The sequence below is a fragment of the Papaver somniferum genome, chromosome 2, assembly GCF_003573695.1.
Source record: "Papaver somniferum cultivar HN1 chromosome 2, ASM357369v1, whole genome shotgun sequence".
NCBI lineage: Eukaryota > Viridiplantae > Streptophyta > Magnoliopsida > Ranunculales > Papaveraceae > Papaver > Papaver somniferum.
In genome coordinates this window covers 212920127-212936168 of record NC_039359.1, presented here as the reverse complement: position 1 = coordinate 212936168, position 16042 = coordinate 212920127, and the positions used below count along the sequence as shown (strand labels likewise).

General features: G+C 38.9%; 1 protein-coding gene across 1 annotated transcript; it reads left to right on the top strand.

Annotated features, from left to right (window-relative positions):
- The first annotated feature begins 9969 nt into the window (after positions 1-9969).
- Positions 9970-15763, top strand: LOC113350444. Its single transcript, XM_026594581.1, has 10 exons — positions 9970-10086; positions 11174-12092; positions 12186-12355; positions 12440-12739; positions 12821-12931; positions 13014-13085; positions 13178-13408; positions 13810-14013; positions 14098-14238; positions 14782-15763. The coding sequence occupies exons 2-10, from the start codon at positions 11192-11194 to the stop codon at positions 15436-15438; spliced, it is 2787 nt and encodes a 928-aa protein (XP_026450366.1). The 5' UTR covers positions 9970-10086; positions 11174-11191; the 3' UTR covers positions 15439-15763.
- Positions 15764-16042: the final 279 nt, after the last annotated feature.

The following is a 16042-nucleotide window of genomic DNA, read 5'->3' as shown; positions in this document are numbered from 1 at the left end:
ATCATTAAGGGTTTTGCTAGCATAGTATATCACATATGGTAGTCTATCAACTCGCTGTCCTAAAACAGCACCAACAGCATAATCAGAGGCATCACACATAAGTTCGAACGGAAGCTTCCAATCGGGTGGTCGGACTATAGGAGCGGTGGTGAGAAGGGTTTTTAATTCCTCCCATGCCTTCACACAAGCATCGAAATTGAAGGCAACATCTTTGGAGAGAAGACTGCACAGAGGTCTGGAGATTTTGCTGAAATCTTTGATGAATCGCCGGTAAAAACCAGCATGACCTAGAAATGATCTGATCTCCTTCACAGAGCGAGGTTGTGGTAGATGTTGAATGAGGTCAACTTTAGCTTTATCCACTTCAATTCCTTTTTCTGAGATGATGTGTCCTAGAACTATTCCTGAATTCACCATAAAATGGCATTTTTCCCAATTTAGAACAAGGTTCTTTTCTTTACATCTGGATATCACGAGGGCAAGATGCTTCAAACATTCGTCAAACGAGGAACCAAAAACAGAGAAATCATCCATAAAGATCTCGAGAAAACTATCTATCATGTCAGAAAAAATGCTCATCATGCAACGCTGAAAAGTAGCAGGTGCATTACACAACCCGAAGGGCATACGTCTATAAGCAAACGTCCCAAATGGACACGTGAATGTAGTTTTTTCCTGATCTTCCGGAGCAATGTGAATTTGGTTATAACCGGAAAAGCCATCTAGAAAACAGTAGTGACTGTGTCCAGACACACGTTCTAGCATTTGGTCAATGAAAGGGAGCGGGAAGTGATCCTTCCTTGTTACTGTGTTCAACTTCCTGTAGTCGATGCATACTCGCCATCCTGTGGTTGTACGAGTAGGGACTAATTCATTCTTGTCGTTCTGAACTACAGTAATGCCTGACTTCTTAGGCACAACTTGAATGGGACTAACCCATTTGCTATCAGGTATTGGGTATATGATACCCGCATCAAGTAGTTTCAGGATCTCTCCTTTGACTACATCTCTCATGTTAGGATTAAGTCTCCTTTGCATTTCCCTCGATGGTTTGGCATTCTCTTCAAGGTTAATGTGGTGCATGCAAATGGTGGGACTAATTCCTTTGAGATCTGAGATGGTCCATCCTAAGGCCTCTTTGTGTTCCTTAAGTACTTCTAAAAGCTTACTTTCCTGTTCCGTGTCTAAACATGATGAAATAATGACAGGTAAAGTATCAGAAGAACCTAGGAATGCGTACTTCAACGTACTAGGCAATGTTTTCAATTCAAGCTTGGGTGGCTCAACAATGGATGGAATGCTTGGAATCAGAGAGTAAGGGTGGTTCCACTTCATATTTCCTTTCAGTGACGTCCATTTGAGGTACAGATTCGAGCAGAGATAGGACGTCACTACAGTATGCATCATCATAGGAATCTGAGTTAAAGTTCTCCATACATGCTTGAAAGGGGTCGACGGATAGAATGTTAGTCAACGAATCTTGCATTAATCCTTCAATCATATTAACTTCATGCACATCATCATCATCAAGATTCACAGGTTGTTGACTAATATCGAACACATTCAATTCTACCGTCATGTTCCAAAGACAGTTTTAACACTCCATTCCGACAATTATGATTGCGTTGGACGTAGCCAAGAAAGGACGTCCTAAGATGACAGGAATGTGACAGTCTGGGTTTTGTACAGGTTGAGTGTCTAAGACAATGAAGTCTACGGGAACATAGAATTTGTCAACCTTGATCAAAACGTCTTCGACCACTCCACGAGGAATCTTGACAGATCGGTCTGCCAGTTAGAGTGATAGATGTTGGTTTCAACTCCCAAGACCTAACTGCTCATAAACAGAATATGGCAGTAGGTTAACACTTGCACCTAGGTCTAATAACGCTTTATTGACCTGTGTTCTCCTATAGTGCAAGAAATTGTTGGACATCCTGGATCCCTAAACTTGGGTGGAGTTTTGTTCAGAATGATGGAACTCACCTGCTCAGCTAAGAAAGCACGTTTTGCACATTGAGCTTGCGCTTTTGAGTACAAGTCTTTGAGGAATTTGGCATAAGCAGGGATTTGCTTGATTGCTTCAAGAAAAGGAATGGTTATGTTGACTCTCTTGAACAGATCTAACATCTCATTGTAATGGGTACTTTTCTGTTGATAGATTCAATCTTTGAGGAAATGGGGCAACAGGAGAATGAGTTGGCAAAGGGACATTCACAGCAGTAGAATTGTCAGATTTTCCAACTTGCTCATTCTTTTGGTTTTCTGGGGTTGTGGGAGCGTGGAATTGTATCAGATTCATTAGGTTCGCCCACGTGTTCTCGATGACTTACCACTTCGGAGGGTGGTAATGGCAGGACTTGATCGGTGAGGTTTCAGTGCAGGATGTTGTGCCTGTTTGAAAATCCTCTTTGGATTTTTTGGGGTTGGCTAGGAAGTTTACCTTTTCTCTCTCACATTTGATCCATCTTTTGATCGATTTTTCTGACTTTGCATCAAACTCTGGAACATTTCCTCTAGGGTGGATATCTCTTGTCGGTATTGTTTGAGGATATGATTGTTGTTGAGAGTTTGATTGTGTTGAGGGTTTTCTCGGGTGTTGATAACCTTGATTGTTCTGATATCCCTGATTGTTTTGATAGCTCTGATTGGGTTGAGATGGTCCTCCTGAGTGGGTCCTTTTGACCATGAAAAGTTAGGGTGGTTTCTCCATCCTGGATTGTAGGTCTGTGAATAGGGGTTATGTTCTTGTTTTTGAAACATGGCATGTGCCTGTTCAAGCCTAGATTCCTGGACTGCAAGCAAATCGGGACAATTTTGGAATTGATGGTTGGGATCGTTACAAGCGGCACATACAGCCGAAGCGACATGTTCTCGGAGAGTAGTGGTGGAAGGTTTTGAATTTTTATGTAGTTCTAACTCTTCTAATCTCCTAACTATTGATGCCATGTTTGCTCTTCCCTCGAAATCTGCTTCAATCCTAAAATCCTTCGCTTCGGATGTAGTCTTTCTGGGTTCACGGATGGATTCCCACTGTTGCGTCTTTTCAGCTACTTCAATCAAGAAGTCCCAAGACGCATCAGCAGTTTTATCTACGAATAGACCATTACACATCGACTCAACCGTTGTTCGGGTGGACACATCTAGACCTTCATACAAAATTTTCACAAGTCTCCATTTTTCAAAACCATGATGGGGACATTGGAGCAATAATTCATTGAATCTCTCCAAGTATCTAGCTAAGGCCTCACCTTCTAATTGCACAAAGCTATTCAGACTTTGACGAATTGTCGCAGTCTTGTGGTTCGGGAAAAACTTTTTGAAAAACTCCTTTATGAGGTCATCCCATGTCATGATGGATTGAGGCTGTAAAGCATAAATCCAGGCCTTTGCTTTATCTTTCAGGGAGAAAGGAAAGAGCCTTAACTTTAGGGTTTCGTCGGACATTTGAGTGAAACGCAGAGTTCCACAAATTTCCTCGAATTCTCTCACGTGGTGGTACGGGTTTTCATTCTCAACACCTCTAAAAATAGGAAGCATCTGTATTGTGCTTGATTTCAGCTCATAATGGCCATTAGCCTCGGGTAGCACAATACAAGAAGGTTGACTGGCTCTAGTTGGGTACATATAATCCTTGAGGGTACGGGGTTCTCCCATTGTTTCTGGTTGATCTGGACTGTCTCCCTCAGAACTTAGAATTTCGATAGGTTCGTCTGGGTTAATTCTAACAAGTCTGTTTGTTTGGTCTCTATAGGTCACAGTCATGTCCTTGTAGGTACCTCAACTAACATGTTGGTCAGACAGAGCAATCGGAAACAATTTGGCCCACAAGGGTTACGAAGATTTGGTTTTGAATGGGTGTTGGACTAACAAGGGATTTTGGTTTTTTGGTTTAAAATTGGGCTTTGGAAAATTTTTTTGAACTAAACCTAGCATAAATTAGCACAACTCATAAAAGAAAATAAAAACAATAATAATAATTAAGACAAGCCCATAAAAGAAAAAGAAAAAGAAAAAGAAAAGAAAAATAATTACAGTCCCAAATATAAAGAAAAAGAAAATAAATAAAAATTATTACAATCCCAAATAAATAATTAAATTAATTATTACAAGCCCGAATTTGAATTTAAATGAGGCCCAAGTGGGTTAACTCATGGGTTAGGCTTACTTGATTTTTGGAGGGAAGCCCAAAAATAGGCTTTTAGTCCCCTTTTAGTTGCACAGCCCAGTTGGGCTTTAGGATCGTCCTAAGAAGCTCACGCTCAAGCCCGGCAACAACAGTTGGAACAGAGCCCATCAGCAGAAGGTGCACAAACCCAGCAGCAACAGAGCCCAGCTCAGTTGAAGTGGTGAAGCCCATCAGTAATGGTGGCACAAGCCCACCTCAGTTGGATGAGCCCAGCAACTTGTTGAGATGCAGCAGCCCAGGAGCCCAGTTGCAGATGAAGCAACATGCTTGGCTTGGTGTTGCTCGAGCCCAACAACAGCAACATCAGCAGCTCAGGTTTCAGCAGCAGCAGCAGCTCAGGTTTCAGCATCAGCAGCAGCTCAGGTGGCCTAGCAACACAGCTCTGCAGCAACTCAGCAACACAGCTCTGCAGCAACTTAGACAACTCTGCAATGATCTTGACAGAGATGCAATGGTAGATGAAAGACAGCAAGGAAAAGAAATTCAACACACAGCACCACTCCCCGGCAGCGGCGCCAAAAACTTGGTGGGCAAATGGGGTTGCACACAAAACTTGCAAGTATACAAGGTCAAGCTTTATAATATAGGGATAAGAAAGGGATCAGTCCACAGGGAGTAGGAGTGCTTAAAAGTTTAACCTAAGATGTCAATGAAGGAAACAAACAATATGGCAGATGGGAAAGATGGGAAAACAGTTAACCAAGCAAACAAATGACATGTAATAAAAACAGCAAGGAACCAAGGCTGTAAGCCAAGGGCAGGGGGAAGTTTGTGCACTGATTTCAGTGCACAACAGTTACAAATTGCAAGAAATTAAACAAGAAAAACAGTAAATTTAGCAGGGAACAAAATAGAACTGAAATTAAGTGATTGTAAAAGGATTTGTGGTTAAGCCAAGGCTTAGGATCCACCTTGTGTCCTAATCAAACAACATGTTTCTAGGTTGAGTTGAAAATCCTATGCATACATCTAGAATGGGAGGAAGGCTAATTTGCTCACTAGTTTGCCCCTAGCATTGACTGTCTTTTGACAGAACAATCAATCACAGGCACTATGAGCATTAACCTCTTCCCATTGCTCAATCAAAACATACATCAGGATAACTATCCTAGCAACTTGTCAATTGACAGTGCATAAGGCTTCAACTGAGCCTTAGCTTAGTGCTACTTAGCTCATGCTCAACATAAGTATAACAACATCATTCATCAAACAAAATAGTTCAAACACAACACACATAGCATTCAACTGTCAACTGTGATAAAGAGAACTGGAATTGAAATTGCATAAAATTTTGTTTTGATTCTCTACTGGCTAGTCCAGAGATATCTCTCATCCTCCCACACATCCCCTATTTATACGTATAAGAATAATCCCCAAAAATCAGTGAAGTTAGGGTGTACCCAAAAATCCAAAATTCACTCACCTAACACACTGATAGCAACCCAATCAACCAACCCATGCTTCAATTAGACGTACAATTGATTTCCCCCAAAAAGTTCCCAAATCAGAAAAATTAGGGTTCTTATAAAAATTATTAAAATTTACCTAATCACTGTTGACACTGGTAGATGTCGACCCATGCCTCCAATCCTTCTCCTGATGCTTCTCTTGTTCTTCCCATGCCCTAATTTCTTTTCTAGCTTCACTGATTCGTCAACCACTCACCTAGGGTTTCGGCAGGGGAGAAATTGACGAATTAGGGGGCTATAAAGATGGGTAATAGCTGTAGGAAGGTAGGGGTGATGATGGTGGAGGTGTGGTGGTGGTAGAGGAGTAGGTAGTGGTGGTTGTGGAAGTGGAATAGGTGGTGGTACGGCAGGGTATGGTGGTTCTGTTGCAGAGAGGGGGGGAAGAGAAGATGGAGTCGATGGGGTTTGAGGAAGGGGCTGTTTGTTTTGCGGGTATAGATATTAGGTACTAGGGTGTTGAGCAGGTGTAGAGGATTTTTATGTTTCGCGAAGCTGGACCGATGGATGGGAAGATGGTAGGTGGATCCAACGGCGATACGGAGGTAAGCGTGGAGCGACCGCCGGATGAAGGGATGTAGCAAAACGGACGACCCAAGATGGAGATGGGCGTTGTGATGTAAAGCGGGGGCTTGGGAGTTTGATGTGCGATGATGGAGCGACCGTAGGATGCTGAAATGCTTCGATCTGACGGCTGAAATCCGAGACGGGCATGGATATAGAAAATGGGTTTGGGTAAGGGTTTTGGGCCTTGGGTATGCCAAGCCCATATCTTCTTTAAGAACAATTCTTCCTCTTCAAGCCCACTTCTAGCCTTTTGGTCTTGTGCACGACATTCTTCGCTTCCTCCTAGCGGGAGTCTTTGCCGTTCCTTTGCTCTTTTCGCTCCGCTATTCATCCAAACTTTATTTATTACCTAAAAAAATGCAAAATTAAGTAAGAAAAATATTTATTCTTGAAAACAATGAAAATACAGAATATGGGATAAAATGTAGAATTAATGCACAAAAGATGAGTTAAATCCCAACAAAAAGGGATAAATATATACAATATTTGACACTCATCAAACTTCTGGTGGCATCTTAGTTTTACTGATCATGACGGAAGCATTACTACCTCATTTCTGGAAACTCCTGGTTCCATAATTATGTCCAATTTTCAAAGACAACTCTACTCATGATAGTTTTTGGGTGTTAATTAAATCATATAGAACTATCCAAAAACAACTGCAGGCCCGGTAAGAAATGAGACATTTCACGCCGTTCCATGTAACGGCTTACTTCCTCCCCCTAGCGGCGGGAATACAGTCTCATCTTTAATAAGACATTACCACTGTAGGGTTTTGAATGTCTTATGAACCGAAACCAACATATATAGTTCGGTGACGCCATGGACCAAACACGTAAATTTGAAATGTAAGGTTGCTTCCCTATCCAGTATTGATGGTAAATAGTTGGTCGATCAATAAACTAAAGATGCTTAAACAAAGAACTCAACTATACTGTGTCGAGTACGCACATGTGCCTTTTAGTGCTCGATATAATACCAACTGAAGGCAAAGCATCAAAAGCCTATAAATTTACCACCAAAATAGATGGACTTAACTAGAAAGTCCAAAAATGGATACGCAACCACAAGATTTGCACAAACAGTTTGGTAAAATCTAACATCGCGTGTTAATATAACAAGAGGCAATCTAGTAGATGCGTTTACCAATACGACAAAGTATTGAAATAATTGTCCATACTACAGGGTGAATAAGTCCTGCATATGCCACCTTGAATCCTTTCTAGAGATTAATTTTGGTGATCAGAATTGGTTACCATAATGTTAATGTTAATGCAATTTAACAACTAATTGTCTCAGGGACCAACAACACAATTTACATCCTCATATGATAGAAACTCCAGGTTCTGTAAAGGATGTCCATGAGCATTTTAAATTTTCTACTCATCTTGGTAGAACTTTTGATGTCCGTATTGATCAATGCCCGAGCATGAAAAATCAAGGTCATTAAACTTCTGGTTAAAGACACTGCGAGATTCTACTGATAGAATTTTCATATGGCACACCCCATAAAAGAGATAGCCTCAAACTTCTCTAAGCGTGCTTCTGGCACAAAAAAAAAAAATGAAGTAATAAGTACTTCATAAAAATGCTCATTTATCATTTGAAGGTGGTAATGCCAAATATTTTAAATACTCAACGGATTCTTCAGGAATCCGGAATAATATAAGGCGTTAATAATACTAACCTTTATACCACCAGGATGATACACGCTATTTCGAAGTCGTCTATCATATTAACCGAACCCGAAATGGTATTTCGCATTTCTCAAACCTCTACAAAGGTTATAAAATGGTTCGAAAATATGTGATTGTTCTTCCGCCTAAATTTGAGACAAGTATCTTTGTCGTCCATATCTACACCGGATTGATTACTTTTGGAATCCATATCCTTTAGTACAGATAAACGAGAGATAAGTAATGGAGTCATCAACAAAAACATTTGGTGACCATGGGATACTTCTGGAACCCAATATTTTATGGCTTATTCCTCGAACCCATAGATCATTTCTGGAGCCTAATATGGATTACTACAGGAAACCACAAATTGTATGTTGGACTGCTTCTGAAGTCGGCAACGTCTCATGGATTACTTCGGGAATCCATTATTTACAAAACAAGGAAATAAAATAAACAGAATTTAAAAACAAAAGGAAACATAAACATGTATGGTACTAAAAGAAATAACAAATTTCCATTTTCGTCACCTTCAGGGTCGACGAAATATTAATTTCCAAGCATGCACATGGATATAGTCTTTGTGGCAAAATTGTATAAATATCAGTTACATGTCACTTCAGGAACCACTGATAAAATCTAGCTAGCATTTGTATCGGGTCACTTCTGGGATCGATTAGGTAACCAGCGCACCATCCAATATCCATATCGTGTCGCATAATATTCCAACTTCAGGTGGAATAATTTTCATTTCTGGAGATCATTTAGCGAAGAAAATTTGAATTTGTGCTACCCCTTTGGAATGCAAGGATTCGATCTCATTACATTTAAACTCTGAGTACCAAAAATAGAGAAAGAAACAACGAGACAAGTAATTATCCACCATGAATATATGAACTCACCGTTGATATACAATTCCGCTAATTAATTAACTTACCCACAAATATCAATTCTTAGCTGATATCTTAATTAGGAAAGAAACAAATTAGCCTTGGTTCGGTCGTTTATCACTAACTCATGGTAGAAATATGATTTGGGGGAGCAGCCTACCCACACATGATTAAATGGTGTCCCGTAAGGCCTATACTTTTTTTTTTTACACAGAAAAGACAAATTATATTAAGAGACAAAAGTCACCAGATGTGACAATTTCCATAAGAAAAATTAAAAAGCTAGTAATTAATTAGCAATTGCCGATCACTGCCTCCCAATTACAAATAACAATACTTAAAGAGTATCCATCAAAAATCTTAAAAGGCATAGCCCAATTAAAGAGGGTACCCTGTAAGACCTACACTCACCAAAATAATAATCATGTGAGTACAAAATAATACAAGGCTATATATATAATGAAGAAAATAAATTAAGTAGAGAGAAGAAGTGTGTCTGTCTTCTTTATGCTATCGTTTTTCCATTTTCTTCGTTTGTAGATTTGAGCGGATAGCACATCGTTCCATATGTATCTGAGCATCTGTCCGAGAGCGATTTCGTGCGGATAACGAATTGTGTTTTGCTTGACTATTTAGCAAGACTCGCTTATACAAATGAATTGTATACTGGAATAAATAGAAGCCATAAAACGAAATAGAGGAGAAATGTAAAGGGAGGAGTTTATTGCTATTCCATTTTTCTACAAAGTACGGACAACTACATCACTTATAGCTGAAGGATAAGTTAACTCGGTATAAAGATATGAGGATCATCTCTGAACCGCTAAGGGCAACTGTAATGGTGCGATCAAAATCAAAGACCAAATACCAAAAAAAAGATCGAATTTTAGGTTTAGTCCGTGGCAACAAGCAACAGTACCCGACTAAAATTTGGTCGAGCGTAACTCAAATATCCGTCCCACATAACTTTCATCAGGCGAACACTATATGTTCCACTGCGTCATGTTTTTTGACCAAAAATTTGGGTTTGGTCGCCCACTGTGGACGCTCTAAGGGATAATTATCCCTACATGTGACGCATCAAAGCATATATGTCATGGTATAGTAGATTGGGTGGGTCCCACGTTAGTGTGGTCAGCCACAATTACCGACTTAATTACACAGTTAGCTGTTAAGGTTTGGCACTGTCTTCCCCGCCTGTCTCGCTTCAATTGGGGATAAACCCTAGAAAACTAAATCGGTGGGAAATTGAAAGAATCTTCATCACTGGAGTGGAGGAAACTCTAAAAGAATATCAGGTAATCCTTAAATCCTACTAATTGTGCAGAAATTTGGTTTCAGATGGTGTCTGAACTAAGAAATTGGGGGTTTACTATAAATTTATTTGATTTTATTTCCTTCTTTTGGACTTCAATTGGAAGATAGACACAATTTGGTTTCAGATGGTGTCTGAACTTAGAAATTGGGGATTTACTATAAATTTATTTGATTTTTTTCCTTTTTTGGAGTTCAATTGGGGGCTAGACACTTCTGTTGGGGTACTTTTGGTTGAATGTAGTGTATGTCAGTATTCATATTCCTCAAATGTTCGATTACCATGTTAGTCTAAGCACTTGTAATCTGTCAAATCAAGTATTGTATTAGGGGATTTAGTATTGATCATTGATTCAAGTTGCTATATCCGAACCTGATTCTTTTGAATTAGGGAATTACTAAAAGTTCCCGGAGGGAGAAGAAATTGTTTATTGCACAAGTTGATTGGTGTTTCAACTGTAGCTTGCTTCGATATTTCTCAAAATCTTGTAGTAATGCTGTAGTTGTACTTGTACTAGTTCTTATATCAACCATCATATTTTGCACAACACCCTTGTTTTCTTCTTTGGTTTAATTGTGTTGTTTCTGAATCCCGTTACCTTTCCATTTTGTCCACCACTGTTGTATTCGGCGTGTTTCCTTCTTGGCGCGAACCTTTAATGCTGCACCGATGTTTGAAATTTTTCTTTGTGATCTTCTTTTCTCTCAACAATTTACCCTGCAAATATTAGAAAAAGGTCCGTGTTAATTTCTTGATGTTAGTTGTACATAGTTGAAGAGATGAACATGGAATTGTCCCATTTGGTGTTCTAGTGGTGTCTCAACTTAGAAATTTGGGGTTTGCTGGGAATTTATTTGGGGGTTCTTTCTTTTGTAGTGAAATTGGGTGTTTGTTATAAAATTAAACACTTCTATTTGGGTTCTGTTTGAATATAGTATTTTAGTTTGCATATTTCAATTGTTTTATAATTTTGATTGTACAATAGAGGGGATTAAATCCACATTGTTCCATCATCTATGGGTCGGGAAATACTGTTCATATTGCTCAAACGTTTTATGTATTTTCTACAGATGCTTATAACATAGAGTATGAGGTCGAAAACACTGGAATTTCAAAAAGCTCTCAAGCAGCAGAAGCCGTCAACAACAAAACGACAAGAAGCTCTCGAGAACCAGGGGCTGTCAACAACAAAACCATGCTTTGCATCTTTCAACAGCGGCAGATTGGCAAATGAAATTGTGACTGATGCAGTGGATGAAAGACTGGAAGCTGTTGCTCCCGAGAAGCAGAAATTGGCAGCAAAAAATCAATGTTTTGCACTTGTCGATGAGTTTGTGAGTGATGCAGTGGATGAAAGTCTTAACGCTGTTGCTCTCGAGAAGCAGAGTTCGTCAGCAACAAAACCATTTTCAGCATTCATCAATAGCAGAAGGGAAAAACAAAATGTGACTGATGCAGTGGGTGAAAGACTCAATGTTATTGCTCTCGAGAAGCAAAGGTCGTTAACAATAAAACCATGTTCTGCATTCGTCAGTCGCAGTAGGGAAAATGAAATTGTGACTGATCCAGTGGATGTAAGGCCCAATGCTGTTGATGGTGGGAGCGATATTAAAGATGAAGATGCAGACACGCTTGATTCTTGTAGCGATATTAGAGATGGAGATGCTGAGATACTTGGAGATGAAGATTTGCAAATTGTGGAAGACCAATTGTTACCCACCAACTCTGATGAAGATGCTAACGTACTTGATGCAGATGGAGACAGGTACGATCAAATTGTACAAGACCAATCATTACCCACTGACTCTGATGAAGATGCTGACATACTTGATGCCGATGGAAACGGCGAAATGCAAATTGTGGAAGACCAATCATTACCAACCAACTTTGAGAATCTGTCAAGTAAAAGGAAACGTGAAATGGTCCGAAGACAAGTAACTGATCCTCATAGCGAGTCTAACAATGTAAACTGCACTTCTATGCCATCGGGTCAGTATACATACTGCAACTCCGTAACTAGTTGTTTTGTATCTTGGTATATAAGTAACTAGATTGTAATGTTTTGTACACTTCGTTTGCTAGGTAAGCGTATCCCTATTATATTCGACAAATATGGGCGGCCTTGTGATGTTGGGTCAGAAGAATTTGCATCAGATATTGGAAAAATAGTACGAGTACATTGTCCTCCTGCGATTGAGTCTTGGACAAAAGTTCCAAACAGCATGAAAGAAAATATATGGAAAGATGTTATTGTGAGTGAATTCAATTTATTCGAGTTAACTTAAAATCTTTATGGTCAGTAGACTCAGTACATGATGTACAGATTGTTTTTGCAGGTTAAGTATGTCGTACCGGAAACATATAAACCTAATATTTTGTCAAGGGCTAGCAAATCTTATAAAAATTGGAAGCGTCAGCTGCGAGTAGAGTTGGACAAACATGAGACAGTTTCTGAGAGAAAAATGAATATGCCATGGCGTCTGATTAAAAAGAGAGAAGATTGGGAAAGTTTTGTTGATTTCTGCAATACTGATGAGGATAAGAAACGTCGTGCAGCTGGTAAGAAAGCTAGAGAAGCTGTTGAATTTATACAATCATGTGGAAGGAAAGGAATTTATCGCAAAATATACGAATTGGTAAAAACTTTGTATTCCATTTATTTACAAATCTTGTTTCACTAAAAAATTAAAAATGCTAGTTTCTGTCATCTAATGTAGGAAAAAGAAAGTCCAATTGGTGAAGTTAACAGATCTGCGATATTCGTTGAAACCCATTTTTCCAAGACTATAAATGATCCTGAATCGTCCTCCATCTCAGATATTAAAATGGTAAGTTAGTCATTTCCTTTGTCATACGATTTGATATTAGTTCTTAGTTTATATATGTATCTGAATTGCTTTGTTCTTGCAGAAATTGATTAAAGAGCTTGTGGAAACTAATCCAGACGGTCAAAAAGATATCGAGAACGATGCTGTCGCATTGGTTAGTGAAATAAAAAACTTCAGTATATATTCTGTAAATGTCAATCATCTCTACTGTTGAAATACCTTAAACGACTCTTTTCTTTCGGTAAGGTATGTGGACGTGATACAAGAGGTGTTGTAAGAGGCATGGGAGGAGGTATTTCAAGGACTAAGGTGCTTCGGGCGGCGGCAACTGTTGAGACTCTTCGCAGAGTACAACAAGAAAACAAGAGTTTGCTGTCTGATATTCATTTAGCAAATCATACTTCTGCACCATCAAATCAATCTGCATCACACATACAAAATTTTACTTCTACACCATCAAATCAATCTGCGTCAGAGGTAAAATTTGTTGATTCTTACAAATTGAATTTGCATTTAAAATTCAGTCCTGCAGTAGAAAGTAGAAAGGACTCTTTGTTATTCTAAGTTGAAATTCAAAATTGCACAAGTGATATTCTTAAACTAGGTCTTATACTCGAGTCTGATATAACTTACCTAGAGAATGATGTTCATAGGAAAGGTGGACAAGTACACTCGTATCATGCTATTCCTTTATAAATATAATTCTGTCCCGAAAAATGGCCATCAAATATCTTCTGGAGGAAGAAGAGAGATTAGATTTTTTGTGAAATCTCTTCATCTTTCTCTAAAGTTTTTTTTCTGATAAATTAAGATCTTCGTCCTTCTTTAACCCATTTACTTGTTCAACCCTTTCACAATTATACTATTCTCATTTGCAGATGGCTGCGAAGAATTATGTTTCTCCTTGTCCAAACAGTCAGATTAACAACAGTGGAAGCAACATTGTTAACGAAAAAAATACTGTCCGAAAATCACAATCTAGCCGGATTGTATCTGGTTCCGTTTACAAATACAGGCACGAGTTTCCCGAAAGCTGGTTTATCCAAGGAAAACAGCGGGTAGATAGCAAAACAACAGATTGGGTAATATTTCTCGGTTAATTTCTCGCTGATAGCATTGTTGGTTCTTTTCATTAATTTCATGGTGGATTTGACTGTTTGTTGCAGTTTTTTTATCCACCTATAACAAACTCGCAAGGGTCTGGAGATGAAAATTGGTCACAAAAGAAAGCTAGAAAAATTGAAATTCGGTCACGAAAAGAAGCTAGGAAATATCTTTTGGAAGAAAAAAAGAAAGCAAAGGAATTAGTAAGTGGATTCTTGAACATCAATATATTGCAGTATTATTGTTCAAAACTTCTAATTTAATAAGTTGGTCAAGGAGGATCAATAACTTCAAACACTAATCATCTTGTCAGACACATTTTCCTTGGAAAGTCACTTTATACTGGCATGTGATAAGACAGTAATATGTCAATTGAGCCCTTGATCCGAATTTCCATTTGTAGTTACGGAAGACTTTCCATTTCATATACTCTTTATCTTTTTTGTATCTGTTGGTGCTTGGTTTCACGTTTCCAGTGAAATGTACTTGGATTCACGTTTGTAATATTGAGTAGACAGATATGCAAGTTTTTCATGCATGCGCTACCAAGTTCATTGTCTTGCATAATAATTTTCATTGTTAATTTTGTACTTTGTGGTCAATACTAAAGTTCATATATACACAATGGAAACTCTTGTTTAATCAATGATTTGTTTCACTTTCAATCATATCTCTGCATGTTGACATACTTTTATGATTTTGTGTTGCCGAATCAAAGTAACCAATGATTTGTTTAATGAATGTAGGCACCTGAAGCATCCAACTTGCATGGTCGTTCACGTTTGGTACCTGATGTACCCAACTCGCCTGCTCGTTCACGTTTGGCACCTCCTGTGTCTAACTCGCCTGCTTGTTCACGTTTGCCACCTCCCATGTCCAACTTGCCTGCTCATTCACATTTGGCACCTTCTGCATCCAACTTGCGTGCCCGTCTTTCGTGTTTGGCACCTCCTGCGTGCAACTTGCCTGCTACTTCATGTTTAATTAAAAACTTCAAAGGAAGAACCATTGCTCTAGGTAGCATCAACTCTGCTGATCCACCAGCGGAGCATGTCTATAGTCTAATTATTGAAGAAATATTTGACAGAAATGCTGAATTATTTGATAAAGATGGGAGGCTTGGAGATATTATGATCGGCAGCGTGATTAATTGGCCAAAAGCATGTGTTGAGTCCAATTTTCCTGCTAGCTCATGTTTCATAACAAACTTCAAAAGAAGAATCATAGCTTTCGGTAGCTACAACACTGTTGATCAGCAGATGGAACATGTCTACGGTATAGTTGTCAAAGAAATATACGACAAAGAAGCAGAATTATTTGATGAAGATGGGAAGCTTGGAGATGTTATGATTGGTGGCGTGATTAATTGGCCAAAAGCATGTGTTGAACCATGTCGACAATAAACCATGTCACCGTTGTTTTTCATTTCCAGTATGGAATTAGAATGTGTAGTCTTTGCAGCTAGTAATGTGTCTGTAGTTTCAGAAAAGAGCATATAAATTTTTTCTAAAACATCGACAGCCTGCACATGTGGAAAAGAATTCCGTTGACACATCAAATATGTCCGTCGTTTTGGTAAGGGGATTTGCACAGAAAGAGCAAATGCACACTAACACAATCTCGAGAAATATCTTTGTTCGTCACTGGAAATATTTGCAATGTATGACTCTGTTTGTTTTTAGCTTTTATTAGTACGTGACAGCTATACGTTGAGCATTTCTGATGGTATGTATAGCCGTGTATTTGCTGCCTTGTTGTCCTCAGAGTACCAGGATCCATATTGTTGCCTGCCATTTAGAAGGAAAGAGTCCAATTCTCTGATACCTGGGCAATTAAGAAGAGGTCCACTGTCACTTCCTGTAGAACATGCAGTGCCCAGGAACGGTTTACTGAATCGAAATTCATAAATAATTTCTACAGATGTATCTCTGTGTACTGCAAGGAAGTTGGCGTAGTCAATAATTACCAATTTGTTAAATTAGTTACTTTCCAGCTATCAACTTGATG

Coding starts and splice junctions, on each gene's coding strand:
- LOC113350444 (XM_026594581.1), top strand. CDS start 11,192: ATGAGGTCGAAAACACTGGAATTTCAAAAAGCTCTCAAGCAGCAGAAG. Junction 12,932..13,013: donor CCATCTCAGATATTAAAATG/GTAAGTTAGTCA, acceptor TTGTTCTTGCAG/AAATTGATTAAAGAGCTTGT. Junction 14,014..14,097: donor ATAGCAAAACAACAGATTGG/GTAATATTTCTC, acceptor TGTTTGTTGCAG/TTTTTTTATCCACCTATAAC.